Source organism: Epargyreus clarus, unplaced genomic scaffold, assembly GCF_041222505.1.
Source record: "Epargyreus clarus isolate Ecla_fem2 unplaced genomic scaffold, WU_Ecla_fem_2.2 ptg000007l, whole genome shotgun sequence".
Classification (NCBI taxonomy): domain Eukaryota; kingdom Metazoa; phylum Arthropoda; class Insecta; order Lepidoptera; family Hesperiidae; genus Epargyreus; species Epargyreus clarus.
In genome coordinates this window covers 1,732,559-1,756,148 of record NW_027332215.1, presented here as the reverse complement: position 1 = coordinate 1,756,148, position 23,590 = coordinate 1,732,559, and the positions used below count along the sequence as shown (strand labels likewise).

General features: G+C 34.3%; 1 protein-coding gene across 3 annotated transcripts in view; it reads right to left on the bottom strand.

Annotated features, from left to right (window-relative positions):
- The window catches only part of LOC140743221 (uncharacterized), a 282,021-nt gene that overhangs the window by 3,652 nt on the left and 254,779 nt on the right, over positions 1–23,590 (bottom strand). The window contains exons 6-8 of one of the 3 annotated variants that reach the window (XM_073074341.1): positions 17,499–17,672; positions 9,742–9,900; positions 3,146–3,248 (exon numbers count right to left, since the gene is read on the bottom strand). In XM_073074341.1, coding sequence (XP_072930442.1) covers positions 3,146–3,248; positions 9,742–9,900; positions 17,499–17,672 — 436 coding nt within the window. The remainder of the gene's footprint in view (positions 1–3,145; positions 3,249–9,741; positions 9,901–17,498; positions 17,673–23,590) is intronic. The other 2 variants (XM_073074342.1, XM_073074343.1) reach the window with 2 other exon arrangements.

Below are 23,590 nucleotides of genomic sequence, written 5' to 3'. Positions count from 1 at the left end.
TGCAAAGAAAAGTTGTTTTTGTACACACACGGAATACATCTTCAAAACTCTTGTGTTATTACTAGTTACAAGTAATGTACCTTAAATACATCGTCTTTGCCATAATCATTACAAACATTAAGTTGGATAACCATTCTATTATGCGGTAGATGCTTTCGCTTTATCTGGAACATTCGTTTAAAAATTTAAATTAAATATTACTTTTGACTAAATTCGCCAGTAAGCTCTAGTAAGCTCTAGCGCCAGTAAATGCAGTCCACTAGTTGTTAAGTAGTCACTGCTACTCATGGTCCTCACATATAGAGCAGGTTCGGCCTGAAGCCGATCACAGATGTTACATGATTACACCTGATGACTAAGATGTTCGCCAAATTTGCTAATCAGTTGACAACTCCAACCGAAACGCAGACATGTTTCACAATTGAAATAACACGGCGGTGGTACTTCCTCAGTCAAACTATCGGATCTTATTTTGGATGTCCTTTCACCATTGTAATCTGCTTAATATTACAACTTTGGTAACACCACTTATAGGTACTTAACGAGGACTACATTTGTAAGAGCCCTAAAGTTGGTCGCAACGGCAGTAACTATTCTGAGCTGCCTGAGGCTGGCTATTTTAACCAAGTGTGGTTTTGTTGTCTCAACAGATATAATCTTTGTAGTAGTTACTTACGTGATTTGTAGCTTACCTGCCCCTTACGCTTTAGGACTTCATTTTAATCTTCCGTGATATATTGTATCGTATTGTTTTTTATTTTACTTACATGTTATACTTGCTCCGCTTAATTAGTGCTAGAATTAGATTCCTAGAGTTTAACATAATAAGAGGAAAATCCAACCCAAAATTTAGACGTTATTTCGCAACAATTAAATCATCTTTAAATATTTGAGATGAGGCTCGTTTATTCCTCTAAAGAGAAGCTTATACCAATAACTTTACTAAATTGAAGTCACTAGGAATCTTTCAATTTAAAGTTAGGCGCAGAAACAAGTTCGAATAAAGTTCGCCGTGGCGTATTGAACTAGCGACGCCTTTCACAAGTTTAACTGACATTTCACGCTGAATTTCAATCGATGTTGTAGGGAAAAGAAAATTATTATATATTTTCCTAACATCGTATGTTTGTATGATTTATATTAAAAAAGTGGAGTTTTTAAACCTAGACACGCTAGCCACCTCTGGGGTTTTCAATTATATGCTAACGCTCAATAACAATTATTAGGTCAACTCTATACTTCACAAAATTAGGACAAAGTAGGTTTAACCTAAGAACAGTCGCGTTAAACGCTGCGTGCTCTGGTTTGAACTTCTGGTGTACCTCAGTTAGATTATAGATGCCCACGGGCGGCAAAACCACTTACGATTACGTGGACTACGTTTGCTACATCTGTATCATAAAATAATAAACTTCCGCCGATGTTCGATGCAAATTAATGTACAATAATTTATAATCCCGAAAATTCCTGTAACACTTAAACGCAGGGATGAAAATGAAACTGTTAATTCCTGGCATTAACATAAAATGAACTAAAGTAAATAAAATACTTGACATTTATATCAGAGTGGTAGTAGATTAATATTAAATGTTTCAATGGAAATTTAACATTGTATTTATGCGTATCATATGAAGTGATTAAACTAAATAGGTACCTACTCCCCTCCGACTAATTTAGCAATAAAACATAATTGCTCCTATTATATTACAATTTTATATTTGATATTTTTTAAGATTATGATGAATGTGACCGGACCTTCTATCTACGCGTAGCTGCAAAGCTGGGCCTACAAAATTAAAATGTAGCTCATAGAATCCTTATAATATAACGTATGCACAAATGAAGAGCAACAACTAGCCCCGCAGCACTTAGATAAAGTTGAGCAACGTCGGACGCGGTCGGAAGTTGGATGGTTGGATGGGACCCTTAGTGGTATAATCTTTTCAGCGCCTCAGTGCTTCAGAGGGCATGATAAACCATCGGCCCCGGTAATTATCATAGAGTAGATTTTGCTTGAAGTTGTCAGGGGTGTCATGTGCGGTTTGCAAACATCGCATGTGCTGGCCACTAACCCCTCTAAATGTGGGGAAGCGCGATGGAGTGCACTCCATACCTGTCACAATTGTGGGGAGAGACTAGCAGTGGAACATAAAGAACAATAGCTAGAGCTACGAAAATATTTGAAAATTGCACCCCAAGGACTTCAAGTAAGGATTGAATCTCTGATGGATCCCTTACTCGTAAAGTTGCAAAATGTAAGCATTTTACGATTAAAAGTGATGTTTTACGATGTAAGGTGTGGGATACAAATAAAAATAAAAGTATTAAATAGTTTAGCTGAGTATTAAATAGTTTAGCTGAGAGTTGAGGGGTGGGGTACTCGTAGGTGAGACATATTTTCCGAAGGGTTTTAACTGATTTCTTAGGGGTAGCAACGCATCTTTTTCGAAACTCAGCTACGAATCTAATTTTATCTGGGATTGATTGATGCCCGTGGGCAGCAGGAGCCACTTACCATCAGGTGGACTTCATGTTCGTTTGCTACTTATATCAATATATTTTATTTTTGCGTGAGTTACGTGTAATAAAATAATAAGACGTGTTGGTCTTACGACGCGAGGATACTACGTCACTCCATATAAATTATGCTCCCGAAATATACAAGCATTAGCACAAATGTACTCATTTATATATCAACATATGATATCGTATATTAGTACATAGGTATATCTTCTTGAAATTTAAATATGACTATTTAACAGGTTCCTAAGATGACAAAGTTTTTTCTTACGAACTATTGTTATACACCTGGCAAACTAGATGGCGTTGCAAGACACTTTACCGTTTATCTTTTCGCTATGAAGTTTTGTACGTATTTAAGGACGGATATTATTTGAGTGCGATTATATTCTACGTTATAAGTATGCAGACATTTAAATTTTATTGCATTGAGATACACATAAACATACAAGGGTGGCAGCGTGTTAGATGCGTTTTTAAATAAAAAAAAAACTCACTTGTCCTCCTAATTCAATCCAATCGTAAAATTACGTTCAATGGGTTGGAGTTAACCGGTTTAAAATTCAGTTGTAAATTTTGATCCTTATATACGTACGTCCAATATACGATGATGTCCATCACTCACCGTAGCAAACCCAGGGCATTCATACACGGTGTAATCACCTTCCTCATTCTCCTCTTCGGATTCGGGGTCAGAAACAGAGCCGTTGCGTTGATCTACGCAGTTCCTGTACGTCAAATATATTAGTCATTAATACACTTGTAAAACTCAAATTGGGATCAAGACACTAAAAGCTATATTAGTACACATAAATCAGTTATGCCCAGTTTGAGTGCCGAGGAGCGACAAGCAAATATCAATAAACATATGTAACTTATCCCTCGTTATTATTAATTAAGCGTGAGAAAAGTATTGTTATTGCAAAATCAATATAATTATTTAGATTAGTAGACAAACACAAGCTCTAAAAAGCGAATGTTTAAGAGAGTCTATGTGAAAATACTGTTACAATTTTTTTCTTTTTAAATGTAAGCTATCGAGAGACAAAAGAGATGTATGTGTATAATAAACAAACTGTATAATACCTACTTGTTTATATTAGAATGGTAATCGCAATGTACTAAATAATATGCATGATTTCGTGCATGTATCACTTACTTCCTTGTATATCGTCAATAAGTATTATAATTTACAGGTTATATGCATAACAAATTAAATGTAGGAAGGAGAACAAATTAAACACATTGGTTGATTTAAAAAATATTCTGTTGTCAAAGAATAAGCTAAAACATGACCATTTAAAGTTAGCAAATCTTTGGAAGTTTATAAGCGGATCGGATTTTGACAGACAAATTGGATTGAAATGCCTTTCAGTCCAATTTATGAATCGTGCGCTGGATCGCATCTGGAACTATGATTAGGTGCTTTAATTCCAGTATTTACTACTGGGCGTGGTGTGGTCTGATGTTAACTAAACATGGGTATTTTTTACAGAAGTAGGTCCATTGTTAAGTCAATTCTTTTTATTCCAGCGCGATCCTTAGTGCGCTTATAGGTGTTACTTTCATGGTAAAACAAGATAATTGTACATACATAACGTTTATACTGGAAAAAGTGCTTCAAGTGGCGTCAAGTATTTGATATTAGAACCTCTTCAGGTCTGAATCGTTTCCGGAGCTAAATATCCGCTGAGGCAAATGTGAGGTGGGGTAACAAGGGTTGTATATGGTGAAATGGTATAACTAACCATGTTAAACAAAATTTAAATAAAATAATGGTTCTAAATGACGTAAATATAAAAGGGTTTATAATAAAACAATTAAAAAAAATGTTTACTTTAATTGATTGTTCTTTATTTTTTATTTTCTTTATTTATTATATTATTTTGTAGAAACGAATTTGTTTTCTAAATTATTCACAAAACAAAATATATTACTAAACACAACTATGGAATGTATACAATTAATAACTATTCTAAATCAAAAAAATCTATTGTTGCACTAATTAGGAAGAATCCCTGTAAGCGCAATATAAATTAGTAACACACTAACTACGTTAGCACCGACAAGTGTCTAACTACTTTAGCTTTCAGCCCAAAATGCATTAACTAACTGTAACTTCTTAGTGAGATGTTGGCCTACATGAGTTCTCTATTTTGAATATTTTAATATTAACATCAAATTACTTTGCATGCAATTATGGAATATGCATTTATTATTTAATTCTATGAAAATACTTTAGTTATGTTGTAGGAAATTTAATGCCAAATCGATAAAATTAAAAAATATAAAAAGCTACTTAAATCAAAATAACTACTGGACACGATATTTATCTAAAGACAATGTGATACAATAGGGGTTGGCCAGACTGGCAAATTTCCTAGTCAAAAAACCCTGAAAAACCGTGATACCATTCCACTTTTACCCGAGTATAGGGATGAGACAAAAATATTTCAAATTTTCAATTAACGCAATATTTCAAAATAAGGACAATTATACTGACTAAACTGGCTGATGGTTTGTCATTCATTAACAATTACTAACGATATATGACTATCAGTCATAGGTCAATGGGTTTCTCATCGTCAACGCATTAATCTCTTCTTGGATACGGGATACGGGCCTTGTCTATGAGTAAGACGGGTATATTAATAATTCACAATGCTATATGTGCGGATTGGTAAACTTCATTCATCTCTTGAGATTTTTTTAAAGAAATTTATGAGATTCTCGTAGATTAAGTTACGTTTCCTTTAAAGCAAGTGTTTTTTAATATGAGCTATGATAAGAGAGAATAATAGAGCTTTAAAAAATCGGAGAAGTCCTTAATTGAAATTCGACCATGGGATCCTTTGATTAAAAGACAAGTTTTTAAATCTCACTGCTATCATTGATTTCTTAATGACATTTAACCGTTAAAATAAATAATATTGAACTCGTACACAATGAGCAAATAAAAATATCAATTTAATTTACGTTTTCATCAAATAAAACGTCCAGCGTCCCCGACCAATCCGTTTCTGTTTTATCGTCAAACATTTGTTCACCGCAATTGTTTTCTTTGGATGTATTGGCACAAACAATGAAATTTAATTTAATATTGCTTGCATTTACCTTCATACGAGACGTTTAAATAAACACACCCTTTTCTAGTAAACTTAGTTGACCTTTGCAATAAGAAATTGCAATATACGAAGGATTTATAGGAGTACGATGCATTATAGAACTATCAAGGTACATATTTCTAGTACTCTCTAAACTATAAAGCGGTGTTTAGCATATGTTTTTGGGCAGCAAGTCTTCATTAGTCTAAGGACAAAAAGAGGAGAGGTTTAAAAAGGAATTCAACAGAATTTTAACGGTAAGAGAAGTCTTTATGAATAGGACTGATAACTTGTGACTGCAATATTTATTGAAGTCTTCTCTGGATTTGAAGTAATCCGAAGATTAACCAGCAAGTAAAGAAGATTGACTGCACAAGCACTAAGCACCACAACTTTATTTATCATGGATATATTTATGGATTATATATATCATTATCGTGGATTATTTAAGATCATTTAAGGGGTAAGGTCACCCCATTATATTTCTACACAATTTTACTATGCCATGCCACCGGTCCATGAATTTGAAAATTGAGAAACATATATAAAACATATCTCTAAATATAATTTTACGAAAAACTGCTAATAATTTAGCCGTGAAAGTTAAACTAACAAATACTTTGTGATTTTCGCATTCGTTACAGAAAATTTTTCGTAATTTGAATAGTACGTCAAATTGAATTAAGCTAGAAAAAAATAATTGTTTTAACTCAGTGGAAAAAACTAGTAAAACGCATTTAATTTAGCGACCTAGATCCATTTTGCTTCCGGCATGCGGCTTGTTTGTCGAGCAGGCTACCATCTGCAGCAATTGCAGATTAGCTACTTTAAACATCCGCGATTCGCGTTTTTGCGATTGTATCAATGCTGCATCACTTAGCAAACTGTTGCGGTGTCGGTAAGAAAAACGCATTTCATGAATTGAATTTATTTTGCATTGATTTTATTACATTCATTTGCCACATTGAACGTTCAGAAGCAAATGTGATCGTCTACAAACGGCATACACGCGTGAGCTTAAGCCATACGAGTTTGTAAATTAAATAGTACATACTGAATATTGCATATAGATATAGATCATCTATGATCCCTGGTGCTCAGGCTCATGGGCATCTGTAATTAAATTCAAATAGGATTGAAGTCTCACCCAGCAACAATGAGTTACTACTCCTGAGGTTTAAGTTGCGTTTCTCTTTAAGTATCATATTTTGATAACGTCTGTTTTCTTTCTGAAAGGAGTGCCTTTATTACACCCTTCAAACGAAAACGTAGGAGTGCTTAATACTTCTGTTGTATGGCAGAAATTTACGTTTGGGGTTGGGGCGGCAGTTTAGCTCGTATATGTATATCATAGAGATTACATTACGTATATCATGTAGATTACATTACGTAGAACTTGCTGGTCACTGAAGTATGTTTCAATCCTTCCCCGGTTGTAGAGATAGAGAGAGAGATTGGTGCATCATGCGACTAGGAATCGAAGGAGGGTTTATCATTCCTCAGGGGATCATCATCTGAGTGTGTGCCAAATTAGACCAGCTTGGCGACTGGCTTTCCTCAAAGGAGCTGACTTCCCAAATGTAATGTAATAACCATAATCCAGATTAAAGCCAGAACAACAATCGCAAGTGTGCGCTATACTTCAGTTTCTGCGGAGATATATTTATACTTCCTAATGAATTTGTACCCGTCGGGCTCGCTCACTTGTCTCCCCACTTCAGTACACATTTTCCTTATTATGAAAGGCTAAGACTGGGATTTGCTTGAACCGAGTATTGTCATTTGAAACTACACAGAACACGTACTTTCTTCCATCTGTCACTGACGTAAATCCAATGGAATTGTTTATTCAGAAACAGAAAAATGGTATCGCGACCTAGTTCTGCAATCAAATTTATATAGGAATTTGATATATTAAGCACTAGGATAGCCAAGGAGGTATGCTTAACCAAGACAGGGTTCGTTGGTTGGTGAGCGTGATGGAAAGTAGCCGCTACCTCTCATAGGCATCGCAGGTAAGATTTGAGTCCTATCTCAGGTGAACCTCAGATGCGTTACTACTCTTAAGGACTAAGTTCTAAGGATAAAGGAAGTCCTAAGAACTAAGGAAGTCCTTACATGAAACCAAACAGCAGCGAAACACAAAAATATTGTAATTATTCCAATAAGGTTAAATTTTTGTTTGTCCATCTAATATCAAGTGATGGTTGTTGAAATATTATCTAAAGCTAAATATGATGAGTTCTGTTTGAGACCAGAATAAATATAATGGTTTTATATGTAAATAAGGACGCCATTTATTTATACAGATATAAATTATATCTTCCATTACTAAACAAATTAGGAGTGGCATTTTCTAAGCCGTTCCAAGAAAAATAAACCTTCGGCATGGCTAAATTAAACAGAAATGGATTGATCGATACAACCTCCTTTCTAATGCCGACATGAGCAGTTATAAGAGCTTTTCGCTGTAGCGATTCAATTAAATCACTTTATATTGTGAGAAGATTAACAGAGTTTAACCACTCTGAGAGAAATACGTGGAACTTGGTAATTTCATAGTACGAATTCTAGGAAATTTTAGATTAAACTTGAAAACGCATTCATCGTGTTAATTCAGGTAATGAAGAATATTATCGCTAAAACAGTTATTAAACTGCAAGGATTATTATAGTCCGAAAAAATAAATGGCATAAATCGTAAGATTTGAAACTTCCACGCGAAAGCTTAAAAACTTGTGAGATTATATGCAACTCTATATCCTTGTAAGTAGTTGTAGTAGTAGTAAGTAGTTGTAGCTAGCAAGATAAGTACTTTGTTGTTTTCCAATGATCACGGACTCTTGTCGAGTCCATTCATTCATTTGGGTTACTACAGCTCATAAAATAAATTGATAACCACTTCGCCAAACTAATTCAAAAGAGTGAAATATTTGTTCTGATATGGGTGATGACAAGAATCATGTGAATACATTATTTGACATCCAATTCTACAGCATACTATGAGTGCAGAAGCTATAAAGGTGCAAAAATATTTAGCGACTTCGAAGACGACGCGTCAGCGTCGATGACGACGCATCGACTTATACAAATGTATTAACTGATAATATTAGTCGATGAAGCAAGATAAATAGAAGAAAATGAGCTAATCTAAATTTATATGACTATAGTTAGACTCGCGGTAATCCAACCTCTGTCTGATCCGATACAAGATACAAGTAATGACTCCAACAATTAACCCGATATGCATTGCAACACTGATTGTCGGGTTACCGGGGTTTTTTTATGATTATTTATTACTATAAATACATATATACTTGCAATGGCAATGCACACGTAAATGCACGAAAAAATAAAATAAATAAATACACCCAGACCAATAAAATAACAAAATTATATTTTACATCGTCGCAAAGCAGAAATGCTTGCGCTGCGCTGTAGGTATGATAATGCAATTTCTGGAACAAGAGACATTTCAGGAACAACAACTTTCTTGATGCATTTGTATGGGGTGAATATATTTGTTTGTAATTATATTTGTTGTAGACTGTCCTACCATAATTATATTAAAATGAGGTGCCTCAGTACATGAGATACGAAATTGTAACCAAAATGCATTTCATTTTAAAATTAGGAGTTGTAGAATGTAACAAACCGAATGAATGGAATTGTAGGTATTTACTTTGTATACAGAATTATTTACTTTGATACATTCCATTGACAGCGTAAATTGAAATTGACATTTTTTTAATTAGATTTTTTCTTTACAAAAATAAATATAAAATCTGGTTCCAGAAAATTGCCTTACATTTAACGCAAAAGAACTAGTTTAGTTGTATATACAATTGCAACGCCAAATGCCAGCACTTTTGCTTTGCTCAGCTCAAGAAGCATGCTATTATTAGACCAGGCATAACATTCCGCTCTTTCGCCCTTCACAACATTATTTTAAACTCCCGTCTACCACACAAGAAAATTTGCAACACCAAGTTCCAATTTGCTGCCCCGGGGATTCGAACCCTTAGGTTCTGTAACCCGTTGATGGGGTTGGCGATTTTCCTCCTTCCACCCATTTCAGGAACGTGCATCTGGATCTAGCAAAGACCTCCTAATCGTACCTTTCCATAGCGATGATCTGTTGTTTCTGGTGCTGGTAATGATACATATGAGCTGAATGTGCCAGCTTCCGATCTCCGGAGAGGTCGGCCGTGGGGCCGGTGACGCCGTACGCTGGATAGTCCACGTCGGCAGCTGCCTTAGCCCTCTTTGAAAGCCTGCTGATGTGAGGTTATGTCACTAATTTATCATACACTGAACGATACATCCAATCATGAAAATGAAAGTGGGTTAGACAGAATTGAAGAGCTGAAAGTGTGTTGATAGAGCGCGATAAGTTTCAAAATAATTGCTTTAAAATAGCAATCGTAAAAGCTGCATATCGCGAGTAACTACCAAGCGAATGATAATGGGCGATATATAAAATGATTGCTTGAAGTAAATAACAAGCCTGGAATAGCTATTTAATCTGTGACCTACGCTTACCTGATGCTCTCTTAAAAATATATAGATTCTATTTGTAAATGCATCTTTTAAGTTTTTTGGTTGTTTGCATTGTAAAATATATAAGATGGTATCTGATATAATAACTTATATACGCATTATAAATATTTTACTACACTTAAAATTAGCATAATCGCGCTGTTACAAAGAAGTACATGTGGTAATAGTGATTTTGCAATAAAATCATATTTTTCCAAAATCGAAATCTCCTACAAATTTTCTTTTGGTATTGCAGTAGGAGGAATTGGGTATGCAATTGTCTTGATGCTCTTACAATCCAAATGAAAAATAATTAATAGACTTGTACTGATATGGAAAGAAAGAAAACATATACTCGTACTATAAATGATATCCAAATTATATTCTTTATCTATGGCGTGGGGAAGTCCAAAAATAAAACAATGTTATTTATTATATTTAATTTATTGATACATATTTTTCGAGTTGTAATTCGAAATGCCGTGCGCATACAGAGTGGCTGGATATCTTGCGCAATTTATTATTCCAAAGGGCTCTTCAAGCTGTTGGTTTTAATACTTAGGTCGTTGTCAACCCATTGTTGTCCAGGATGAAGTTAGTCTTAGTCCACCGCGTTGGCCAAGTGCTTATTGATAGACTTTACATAATTTTAAGAATATTTTGGTTAAAGATCTCTCGAGTATGCATGTTCCTTACGATGTTTTCCTTCATCGTTAAAGCAAGTGACAATTAATTTCTAATACGCACATAGCTTTGAAAAATTAGAGGAACCTGGTATTTGAACCTCCTCCTCGATCGAGAGGCCGAGTTTCAACCACTAGGCTATTCGAAGCTTTTATTAGTAATAATTAGGTAACAGCCATAAAACCGCATGGTTGATAACTAATTTGTACCAGCTTCTTAATCGGCGGACTTCTTCTCGTTCGTAGATAACAAGGCAGCAGTCGTTAAATGGTTTTATTACCTTAATTTCCTTTCTGTACAGTAATCCGAAATACCACCAATTCGCATTAGAGGGTCTAGCTCAAGTGTGGTCCAGAAGTTTTCCTTTCCATTTGAGTAAAAAGATCTGCTTCCAGTATTACCACATGACTAGAGCAGGAATGCGTCACGTATTTTCTTCGAATTACGACTTACTTCGATGTAAATGTCATGCATATTGTCCGGAAACTAATGTTATGATACTCTCTAAGTATTTTAGCTTCCTTTTTTATTATTATATATCCAGTTTCAATTCAATCTTCCGCCACAATATTGAGAATTCCCTTCACGTAATGTAAACCTTTTACAAACAGTTCAACTGATTGAAAAAATCTGTAAAAGTAATTAAATGTAAATATAATATTTATAGTTTCTAAAATATATATTTTAGAAACTATAAAAATGCTTGCGTTGTTTTTTGTTGATGTAATTTGTGTGATATAACCAAAACGCTTTTGTAATTGGATCAGTAGTTTTTAGGAAAATCGCGGACATAACACATACATAGTGGTCGAATACAGAACCACCTTTTTAAGTCGATTAATAAATATCTTCTGATTGGACTATGTTAAAATTAAGTAAATTACAAACCTGTGAAACTGTGGCTTCTAGTCGTCCAAATCTTCGAAAAAATGAAGATATTGCTTCGCTTTTGCAGCTTCAACTCCGATAACTTTTATTAAAAGTTTATTTTAATTAGTTTTTTATAACAAATTGCTAGTTTTATGTCTGTTCCAACTCAATTCAAGACTTGTTGTTATTCCAGGCTTATTTTATTGGGACACATGAGGAATAATAGTATTAGATTGTACATTATGTATTAATTTTAAACTTACCTGAATTATTGTTGTGTTTTTACTCTATTGTTGTTTGTTTTACCTTCTTAGAACTACAGGTTTACGAGCCTCTGTTAATGGTATAACAGAGGATCGAAAACTTATATGGACATTAAACTATATGGATAAAACCGCTTATCGCGAAAATGTGTTTGATACACAAAACATCGATTGGTGTTCTGCGAGCGAAGATGATAATTACACAACGATCTCTGTCAAATTGTCTTATAATCTCTAATAGATACAATATTGCCTATTTGATTAATAATAACGGGACTAAATGATATTCCCTAGTTCTAAACTACGCTCAGTTTCAAGATCGATATGTCATTATCAATATGAAGGTTCATGTTCACTTCTTTTAACACGCTTTTATTAGCTTCAGACGTATGTATGTTGGTATGTTGGTATGTTGGTATGTTGGTATGTTAGTATGTTAGTATGTAACGGAATCTTTCAACATGATTTTAACCCTCTTCAAAACGTCGGATTAACTCGAAATTTGGCATACTTATTAAGGACCGATGACAATTCAATATTTTAAACATTAATAGTTTTGTACCATTGTCCTTATCAACATCCTCTGGATTAACGATTTTCGAGGCGAGATTTGACAAACACCTTCAGCAAAGTTCATCGCAACTTTAGATTGCAAATAATTATTGCTATTTAGTTTCAATAGGCGTAACTTTTATATCGTGATTTTTAGTTTAGAAAATAATAATGTTATTTCCCTATAACTCATATGTTCTGAAACATATCTATAATGCCCTCTTGTAGAATGATTTTTAGGCTTCCGTACTCAAAGGTTAAAACAAAACCCTCTGCGGTCTGTTCGTCTGTCGTTGGGCTTTATCTCTTAAATCGTAATAAATAGACACTTGATTTTTTTACAAACGATGAATAATGGTGGTCGCTATAACGAGAAATACTAAAAATTAATAAATAATTATAGTTCAAAAAACTAAAAAACACGCTTTTATGATAAAATCAACTAACAAGTAGAAAATAATTTTCAATCTAAGAATCAATTAAGGAACAGTAAATAGTTTAATTGTGGAAAAAGTGTGGGGTGCTCTATTTATCAGGTTCGAAAAACACCCCACACTTTTTCCACAATTATACTATTTACTGTTCCTTAATTGATTCTTAGATTGAAAATTATTTTCTACTTTTTAGTTGATTTTATCATAAAAGCGTGTTTTTTAGTTTTTTGAACTATAATTATTTCTATGATACTTCCAAAGTTCAATCGTTTCTTGTTGTTTACAGAAGAATGCGTCTTCAATTTATGTTCAAACTATTATTTGCATTAGTGTTTACTCAGAACACCTTAAGTATCACCAAAGATAATTTATTTGTACACAATTTCCGATAGCTACGTATGTACGACGTTACTGCTGCGCAAGCGGCTGTAAAACGCTCCGTGAGGTCCAAGCCTAACACGGACAGCCTATACACAGCTACTGACTGACCTGATTTTTTTTTGAATGTAAAAAGTTTTAATTAGTGTATTTAAAGTACAGATGCTTGTAATGGGATATTGACATTGAATTAATAGCAGATGGCGCTAACATATTAGCAGTAAACGCAGTATGATCGAATTTCTTAGTGTACCTATGATTTGCGCACGTTTATCATAATCAATCTATCCAAAGTTTTGTCTACGAAAGATCCTACGTTAGATTCCTACTACACACTGTCAAATGTATAGTAGGAATCTAACGTAGGACCTTTCATTCTTGTCGATCTTTAAATCTTTCAATCATCGAGATCGAACGGTTTCAAGGAAGTTCTTTCAATCTTTGGTGGACAAAAATCGGATGGTTTGATTATATATTAACTGGTTGTAATTAGAAAGAAACAAGGATTAAAACGATTTGGTAAGTTTCTATACTAGTTACTTTATTATTTTTATAGATGATAGTGACAAATGAAAAATATGCACACGTATATAAACATCCTACACGTATCGTATCTGTCAACGATTTTTTCCCAATAGCATCGCTACTTTTTATACTTTTCAAATATGATATGTACCTGTGACTTCAGTATTTCCAAAAACATACATTTATTAAATCCAGTTTGCGTCTAGTTATTTAAGATTGTTTTCAGGAAAAAATGTGGAGCAATTTCCTTATTGGCCCTGCTTTATGGGTTGATAGGAAAACCTTTGTTATATATTCTGTTTACTCTCATTACTATTCATTGTTTCCTCGCAACAGGCAGGCAATAATGATCTAATCTCAGAGTAAAAATTGAATTAGCTTAGGGTGCTTTCATGCCGCTACTTCTTTAGGGTTCTAATAAACGAGCTAGGCCCGCGCCGGCGATCGTCACCGCCAGTTGACGTCAGTTGCTGGCAATAACGGTGGATTGCATCGAAAGCCGGTTAAAGTTTGCGTTAAAGTTAAATATAACAGTAACTTAGGGATGGTACGTAACAGTTCTATGTACCAATGTATTTGATATTAATGTCATTTGTGTCCCTATCACCACAATTTATAGTTGACGTTTTAGGGAACTTGACGGCGGTCAGAGCAGGCTATATCACAAGATACACACAAGTACGAGTATTAGCTTATTGTTGTTCGTATGTCATCACTCTTTATATCGTAATGTACTATGCTATTCAATGCTAGCCTTTGTGTAAAAAGTAATATAACAATATTTAACAACTATTTATGTCTTTGTTATTAAAATAAGTTAATTAGATAACTGCTTAATTTGAACTTCAATTATAACTGTTCGTCCATTACCGCACGTTTCTAGTAATTATAATGATCTGTACGTACACGAGTAGGCTAGATCTGTATATTATAATTACTCTGAGGCTTCAATTAATCAAAGATCATTACCTCCATTAACATCCGATCCATTTCACTGTACGTCAATAAATTAAGTGCTATAAATAGATCTTTTGCCATTATGCTTATTTTAGACACAACCTTTAATTAAACAAGATTGCGTTATTTCATACACAAAATTAATGACAATTTGAAATGTAAGATTCACTTACGACGATAGAAAAATTTGTATTATTTTTCAGTTGACAGTTTACGAGTACCTATATAGTTACGTGTAAGCTCATTATTCCTGAAATACTACTTTACTCATATAATAAAAGATTCAATTGCAACTCCATTATTTATTTTCTCTGACAATTCATTTCATGACATCTTATTTTTCTAAAAAACATAATATCCTTCTTTCTTTTTATTTAGTTTCCCGCTACATTGCTTCACACCAGCAATTAAATAGACTCTTATTAACATAAATTAACTAAAAAGTATTGTAATGAAAATATACCCTTACTTACGTTAATTACCACCTTATGGTAACCCCAGATATTGTTGTGAGGTTGGTCACAGATGCTTTGCTACCTTGAAGACTAAATTTAATCGAGTTGAATGTCTTTTATTACAGTTTACGAGTACCTACCTATATAGTTACGGTAATTACCACCTTATGGTAACCCCAGATATTGTTGTGAGGTTGGTCACAGATGCTTTGCTACCTTGAAGACTAAATTGAATCGAATCGAATGTCTTTTATTACAGTTTACGAGTACCTACGAGTATATAGTTACGGTAATTACCACCTTATGGTAACCCCAGATATTGTTGTAATGTTGGTCACAGATGCATTGCTACCTTGAAGACTAAATTGAATCGAATCGAATGTATTTTAGAACACAGTAATGCTAAATGCTGCTGTTGTAGAATTGCGATGGTGGTGCCCTCAGAATTGATGACGAAGTCCTTGATTTTGAATGCTTCAACGGGGTTGTCTGCTTGAAGTTCCGGAGCTTAATTCTTTTCTCTTTTTATGCGTACGCCAGAATTTCTATATTATTAAATAAATCACATTCTGTTTAAGGCCTCGTGATAACCTGACTAATAAAAAACATTTTTGTAGGTTATCAATACTAGTACGTTGAGAAGGTCAACTGCAGTGATATTTATTCAAAGCGATACTTTGAGAGTAAGAGCTTGTGATAATATGCATAACATTAACGCTTTTACAGTTGTTTTATTATGTTGTACAATTCAGTTATTCAAAATTTCCCTACCAAAAATCAAATGAAGATTTTTGGTAGGCAAGGCCAATCTAGTCACAACGTCTTCATCTATCTATCCAATGATAGATTGTTTATTAATAATGGGCATCTAAATATTGTATTTCATTTACAGTAATAACTCAGTCAATAGATACGGTGCTTTATACTTTTGCATAATCTTTAAGTTCAATTGTAGACTACACAATCAATAAATTATATAATTATATTACCCGATAAGTAAGTAATAGTACTATGTTAGAATTAGATAAACGTTATGTGGCAATAAACTTAAAGAAACAGCACTAAAACCTTTTCCAAAGTCATCTCGAAGTAGAAGTATAAGTAGTATTAATAATAAACTTTTAAAAATAATATATATTCCTATTAAATTTTGTGCTTTAATTATAACAATTTCGTGGAAGTGCTCTCACAATATTAATTTGAAGAAGAAGATTATCAAACACCAAAGTCATAGATTAGTAAAGATTACTCACTCCTAACAAGAAAATGTACCCAGTTTTGAGAATTGAAATAGTTGCGTAAAAAAGTTTTGCCACGTCTCCGTGCTAAAATGTCCCTAAAATATTTGAAATTATTATTATAAATTATTTATTTATTATGCAAATTACGAAGTATTAGTTATTTATTCGTAAATTTTCTCTAAAAATGTTTTTATTTGTCAAGAATTAAAAAAAAATAACTTACTATAATAAGCTGTTTGTGGCTTCATTCAATTTCAAGGCGGCGAAGTATCTTTACTAATCTATGACCAAAGTGCGGTATTTTAACCAGAGCTCAATAAGTGGCCATAAGATCGGTATACTCGTGGGTTGGAGAAATTGTAGTTAATTCTCCATTAAGCGACTTAAACGGATTGCCTCTCACAGCAGGAATTTCCCGACCATTCATGGCATTTTATATTTAAGAAAATGTAAGTTTATAACGGGTGCTGTACGTGATTCAATTACAGCTTAAATACACGTAAGGAATTTCAAAAAGACATATTAAAAGATTAATACAAATTGCTAATTTATAAAAGTTTTCGAGAATTCGCATCTTATAACATAGATAAGTATAGATATCTCACCGCCTTGTAATTGAAGGAAGCCATTAAATGGCTGACTATGTGTCTGACATTTAATATAAATGGAAAACTGTTTTCCCATTACGTCTCCGACTGTCATGGTGTAATTTACGCCGAAAAACGCCGTCATGTGCAGTCAAGTGGTGCAAAAACATGATACCGAAGAAAAAGTGCGGAGAAATATCGTTTCTTTCGTAAATTCTCTAAAAACTTTTTTTAAATATTTTTCAAACACGAACATAGATGACAGTGACAATTTCAATTGTCAAAACTGGTTACACTTTCTTGTTAGGAGCGAGTAATCTTTACTATGTGTTATAATTGGATTTATGAAGAAGGGTTATAAAATGTTAAGGGAGAAGGAACAACACTTACGTGTACCAGCCGAGGAGGAATCCGGTGACGGCTATTATGATCGCGGCGCCAAGGCCAGCGAATAAAGCGAATCCGTAAATTGAGCCGCTTTGGCCGTTGCCCACAGATGGAGTGTCGTAAATGTGAACCAGTTCCGGTACTTTCGTGCTATCGCTCTTGTTGGATTCCTCAGAACTACAACAGAAGAATAATAATTAGTATTGAAACATTAGGAGCATGATCCGGTGTGATAACCATATTTTATATGCCATGAAACGAATAAAAGGGAGACGAATGGCATATTGAAAGAGATGTAGCTAATCTGGTTAAAATCGTTCCAACTTAGTAGAAGCATCTACTAAGTTGCAACGACTTTAACACATCCACGATTGACTTCGACTAGGATTTCTATTAAGCCGATTTCGTACGATTGGTACGTGGTGTAAACTCCAAACGTCTACTAACTTCTGACTTTATATAGGGAACAAAGGGCTGGGTAAGCTTTCAAAGTTACTTAAACCTAGTCAAACATATTATCTTTATTGTTTGACTTTGTTAGGTTTGTCGAGATATAGCAAGTGAGGCCGCGTTATTGTATGTTTCGATATTCTCCATTACAAATTGGGAGAACCGATCTCTTGCTACTCAAATGAAATAAGATTTAGAGGCTTCATAAACACTTTAATTAACGACCCAGAACAGACATATGGAAACATCAATTACACATATGTCCTTCGAATCAAATCCTTTGTAGAAGTTTTAGTTCTAAAGCTCTCAAAAGCCTACTGGTGAAATAGACCGCTCAAAAAGGTTTCTAATATTAACAAATGAATATTAATTCGCAGCAAATGGATGCTGGCGATCCCTTTCATAAGATCCCTTTATCGTATGGAGGGTGATATTCTACACCGACATCGCAAGAAAAAAATGTTTATACGAGTAAAGTGTAACTGATAGTCTACGTTTGTGTTCAAAATGGAATATACATACGTGTGTGTCGTAAAAGCGTGTTTTACTAATAAAATCGTGCTATCAGACACAATGTGACTGGCAGTGACTATACTATTTCCATTTCTTTGTTTTCTCGATGATAGATCGACGCCCCAGTAATTTTGTGTCGTTTACGTTAAAATGTTACACAGATAATACTGTACTTCATGGACAGGTAGTGATGTACTACACGTAATCATTACTATAGGAGCTATAACGATAAACGTAACACGATAACAGACCCGTTTTTTTTACAATATGTAAGAAACTAAACTACTGCCGAATACTTTTGTACAAATTTATTAACTATGATATTATATTACATATAATTATAATATTCTATTTCATTACAAGATGTTTCACGTATAAATTTTTGATTGATAATGCATATTTTTTTTTAAATTTCGAAGTTGTTGTAAAATGGTATAGGTATGTACTCGACAGTGAAACGAAATAATTATTACGACAGGTAATATCTCTTCATTTATTTTAATCAAAATTTGATGTATCATCACTGTCACTCGATGAGCTCTCCTCAACATTTATTATAAGTTTCTGTTCTTGTATATTATAGAATGCCACATGAATTTCTCAATGCTTTACCCCAGAGCAATATGCCATAGGACATAACACTATGAAAATACGCAAAATATACAAGCTTAGTATCAACGTCAGTAAATTGTCTTATTTTTCTTACGGCGTAAGCTTTGTTGTACATATTTGTCTTTGTTCAAAATACATATAATAAATATATGCGATCGATATCATTGCTTGGTCACAACACTACAAAGAACTGTCTGTCATCGAGAAAATAAAGAAATGGAAATAGTATAATGAGCAAAATGTAGAACATGCTCTAAGATTCTACGGAAGTTTTGTAGAAAATATCAAGTTATTTGTAAAATATAAATCATAGTTACTTCATATTTCTCGCTTCTGAAGTTGCCGAGAATTTAAATCCGTCTTAACTCGTCGCCTTCGCAACCAAACTTAAGGTAAACTTATTTAAAGGTAGATATTGTTACATACTCGACTTATTTAGAGTGTTTTATAAAGTGCTTCTACGAACCGTAGAGCATCTACGACTCGTAGAGCATCTACGATTCGCAGGGATTTTTACAGAGAAATGTCGAATGCCGTTTGTGCTACGAATACAATTCAGTAAGTAAGAATAAGAATTCCTTTTCCGTATTTTATATTTTAAAGTAACTTTGCGTATAAAATGCTATTATTTTTAGTGTTCCGTTTCCAAAGAATAAAAACGGAATTATTATTATTACTAAGCCTTCGCTGTTTTTGTCCGTCTCTTATAGTATTCTATCTCTCGAGTCGTAATAGACACTTGGTCAGCACTGTAAAGTATGGCCCAAACGTCTCCCATTCTGATGCCCAGCAATGAGACAATGTGTTGATGGCAATGACAAGGTACTGAGAAAGATTTTAAAATATGAAACCAACTAATATTCAAATGACCCTGCCTGCAAGAATTTAAATACTCCACGTATAAATTTCAACAAATATTCACGTTTTAAGCTTGTTACGGGTACGTTGCCCTGATTTTTTAAATATCGCCGGGCAATTCGCAATAACGGGGCGAAGTAAAAGACAGGCGCCCTATTAGTCTCAACCAAAGTAGAAAACGGGCATGCAGTACCTAATATTAAGGGTCGTTGCCTCTCCATGATCTGTAACTAATCTATCCAAATAAAAAAATGCGTACGAAATTTTATCCTATAATTAGTAATAGCCAAAAATTGGTTAATATTTAATATAAATTCAATTATTTTAGGGTATTGTGGTATTTTAAGATCGCAGAAAGCGGATTATCTAATCTCTTACTTGAGCCGCTTAAAGTTGTTTTAAATACCGTTTATTGCTTTATGTTTTATAACAACTTCGGAATTCTTAAACGCTAAAATAAAGATAGATGTTTCAATGAAAGGTTTATTTTTTCATTGTATAACTGCTTTAAAATTGGCCAAGTGCGAGGCGAATTCATACACAGAGGGTTTCATACTAATTAATTTATTTATTTTTAGTATCTGTCATCATCGAACCAATAAAAGTAAATGCATTGTGAAAATTTGAACTGTTCACTTGTGACGGTTCAATAGATAAAGCGAAAACTGCCGAAAAATGCGATTTCTTGTATGATGACAATTAAGAAGCTTAAGCATCTTTAACAATGCATACACAATGACTATTGAACCTTTTTTCTATTTTTTTTAACGAGGAGAAAACCTTCAAAAAGTACCCGACGACGTGGGAGCGACGCCGGGTTATATGGGATTTTTACCGCACTAAACCCCCCCGGTGGCCGTCCTCAACGCTTGTTGGAGAACTTCGGGATCTCCGACGGAACGCAACCGGAGTCCTCCTAGCGCGATACCCCGATCGGGCTCTACTCTGGAGGAGCAGATTTCGCTCCTCCCACACCATCTGGTGTTCACAACGGTAAGCGTCCACACATACCGCTCCGTCTTTCCCGGGGTCGCTTACTGGACGGTTCGAACTCTCACTTTTGCCGCCCGCAACCCCAGAAGCCCCCTTTTAGTCGCCTCTTACGACAGGCAGGGGATACCGTAGCCCTATTCTAGTCACGGAACTACAGGGACAATGACTATTGAACCTAACAACAAATTTGACTCTTGAGCAACAACGGAAGAGAGAGCTCAATAGCTTAGTGCTAGCGTGACTTATTGACTTTTGTCATGGTGGCAAAAAAGTTTTTGTCATAGTCACGTCACGCCTCCAAACCTGAGTATGCTCACGAAGGGTGTTAGGCGGCAAGGTGGGCTATGCAACTATCGCTCATGCGTAGTAGCCAATGTCTCGCCAATCTCAAACGAAGATACGTTCAGAATGTAGCAGGTAAATAAGTATCAAAATGACAAATAATATGGTACCAGGAGCATCCAGTTAATAGCTCCATTAGCGGGAAGTAAAACCTTATTTGCACTAAGTGGGCAGCCGCGACCAGGCGGGCGACGGAATGTCGAAATAAGCGACTTAGTGGGCAATTTCGTCGAATATTAATGAAGAACGCGCTGCCACGTTGCGTTGCATGTTATTATGGAATAATATTCAAATTCAATTACCTACAAATATCTCAATACACATGGGAGAATATTGCTGTTTGCCACGGCACATGTTTACGTTGTACGCAGAAGTAAATGAACCTGTATTAAGGTTTTAGATGCTTAACTTTTAAAAATATTTAAAATCCCTTTCTGAGAAATGTGGTTTTAACAATAGTTTATTTTGTGAGCATAAGATTGGACCCGTCCAATCTTATGCTCACAATATCCCCCAGCATATTTTCTACTTGTAAAGCTTAACCGAGTCAGAACTCAAACACTTTATTACGCATTTTGTAATCCTTAGGTTTTTATTAACGCAGAAGATGTAATATTTTCTCGTACAGAACCTTACAGTACAAGTCTGACTCACACACTGCTATTATTAGTATAATAAACTTCACTACTAAGTACGCTACGCTATGTTAAGTACGCTATGCTATGCGCTAGTTATGCACTTACAACTAAGAATATTAGCGAAGTTGTACTTACCTTAAACACTCTTGAAATAGTTTAAACTCTACAACTCTAACTATTGATACTATGAAGATAATCTATAAGTAGTTTTACTAGAAAGTTAATAGAGAAATACACTGCAAGCCTCTACAATTGTGAAAGTTAAAATAACTTATCGAAATGCGTACGTAAAACGTTCTTGAAAGTAAAAAGCCAACAAAAGCGTTTTGCTTCAATGGAGACATAGATTTAGTAACTAAATAGACTTCAAATCTCATTTTCTCTTGTGTGGACGGCAGTCGTCCGCAGCTTTATCTTAAATAACTGATATTAAATGTTGCTTACTTTAACGATAGAATATCATGAGAAAAATTACGTAAAAATGAGTTTTACTTAGGTATTTAATGTTCTGAACAGTGTGTTAAAGCTACACATATTTACTTAAATAGTTCTCAAGTTATTAGATACTGATTGTGACAGGATATCCTCCTGTTCAGGAAAAAACCTCGGGGAAGATCACCACCTAGGTGGTGGTCCCAGATGTCTGTTACGGAATGCTTTAGAAAAGCAGATGCTTTAGACACTGGCTGGATATGCAGCACACCTGCATAAAAGACTTCCAAAGCAGGCACGAACTTCAGCCATGAAGTATCGACTAAGAAGAAGAATCCTCCTGTCGTTGTTAAAACTCCAAGTATGATAACTACTTCCCGGGTAATGGCATTAATATCATTTTTATTCATGAGTATGAGGGAATATTATAGAATACAGTCTAAATGTCTTGAAGTCTATCTGGTTTCTCCTCTATGCAACAGAGCAAGTAAACAATTGAGTTTCATAACTTACTGTCTCTTAAAGATAAATAAAAATGTAACCAACGTTTGTAACAATTTAGTCCTAGGGCCAATACATACGAATAGAGATTTTAATTTGCGCATTTTAATGTTTAAAATATATACGCTCGTCCTTTTTATTCGTTTGGAATATTTTTTTGTATACGATCTAATTTCAAATTTTGATACCAATTTCCTTTCAATTTAGAGGGTCATTATAATCCTATTAACGTATTGATTTTTCGTGTTAATTAATATCCGAGCTTCGTAACTATCAAATCGAATAGTGATTTAAATAATTAAGTATTGAATTCCTATTACAAATTTCATAACATTAATAACGCGTTACTGCAAAACATTGCAACGAAAATAAACACTAATGCCCAATTTTTCGTGCTGTTATTAGTGGTTACTCGCCAGCTGCAAGTTTGCAAAAATGCTGCTTTTAGGATTACGTGTCCTATTCTTAGTAATATAGTTCCGTTAGACTTCCGTCATTATGTCACAGGGCTCTATTTCTTGTACCCGTAACTTATATTAAAATTACGGGTTTGACACGGATATCAATAATAGTATTAAATAACTATCTTCATGGCAGTTGTATCCACTCGGCTACTCAGTCAAACGGAACGCTAAGGGGTTTCGTGTCGTGAGGTATCAGTCAAACCCATGCTTCTAAATCTCTTAGGTACTGACTAAGAGCATGTGATGGAATGTAACAGCTCGGAGAGTTTACGCAATGCAATGTTACAACATT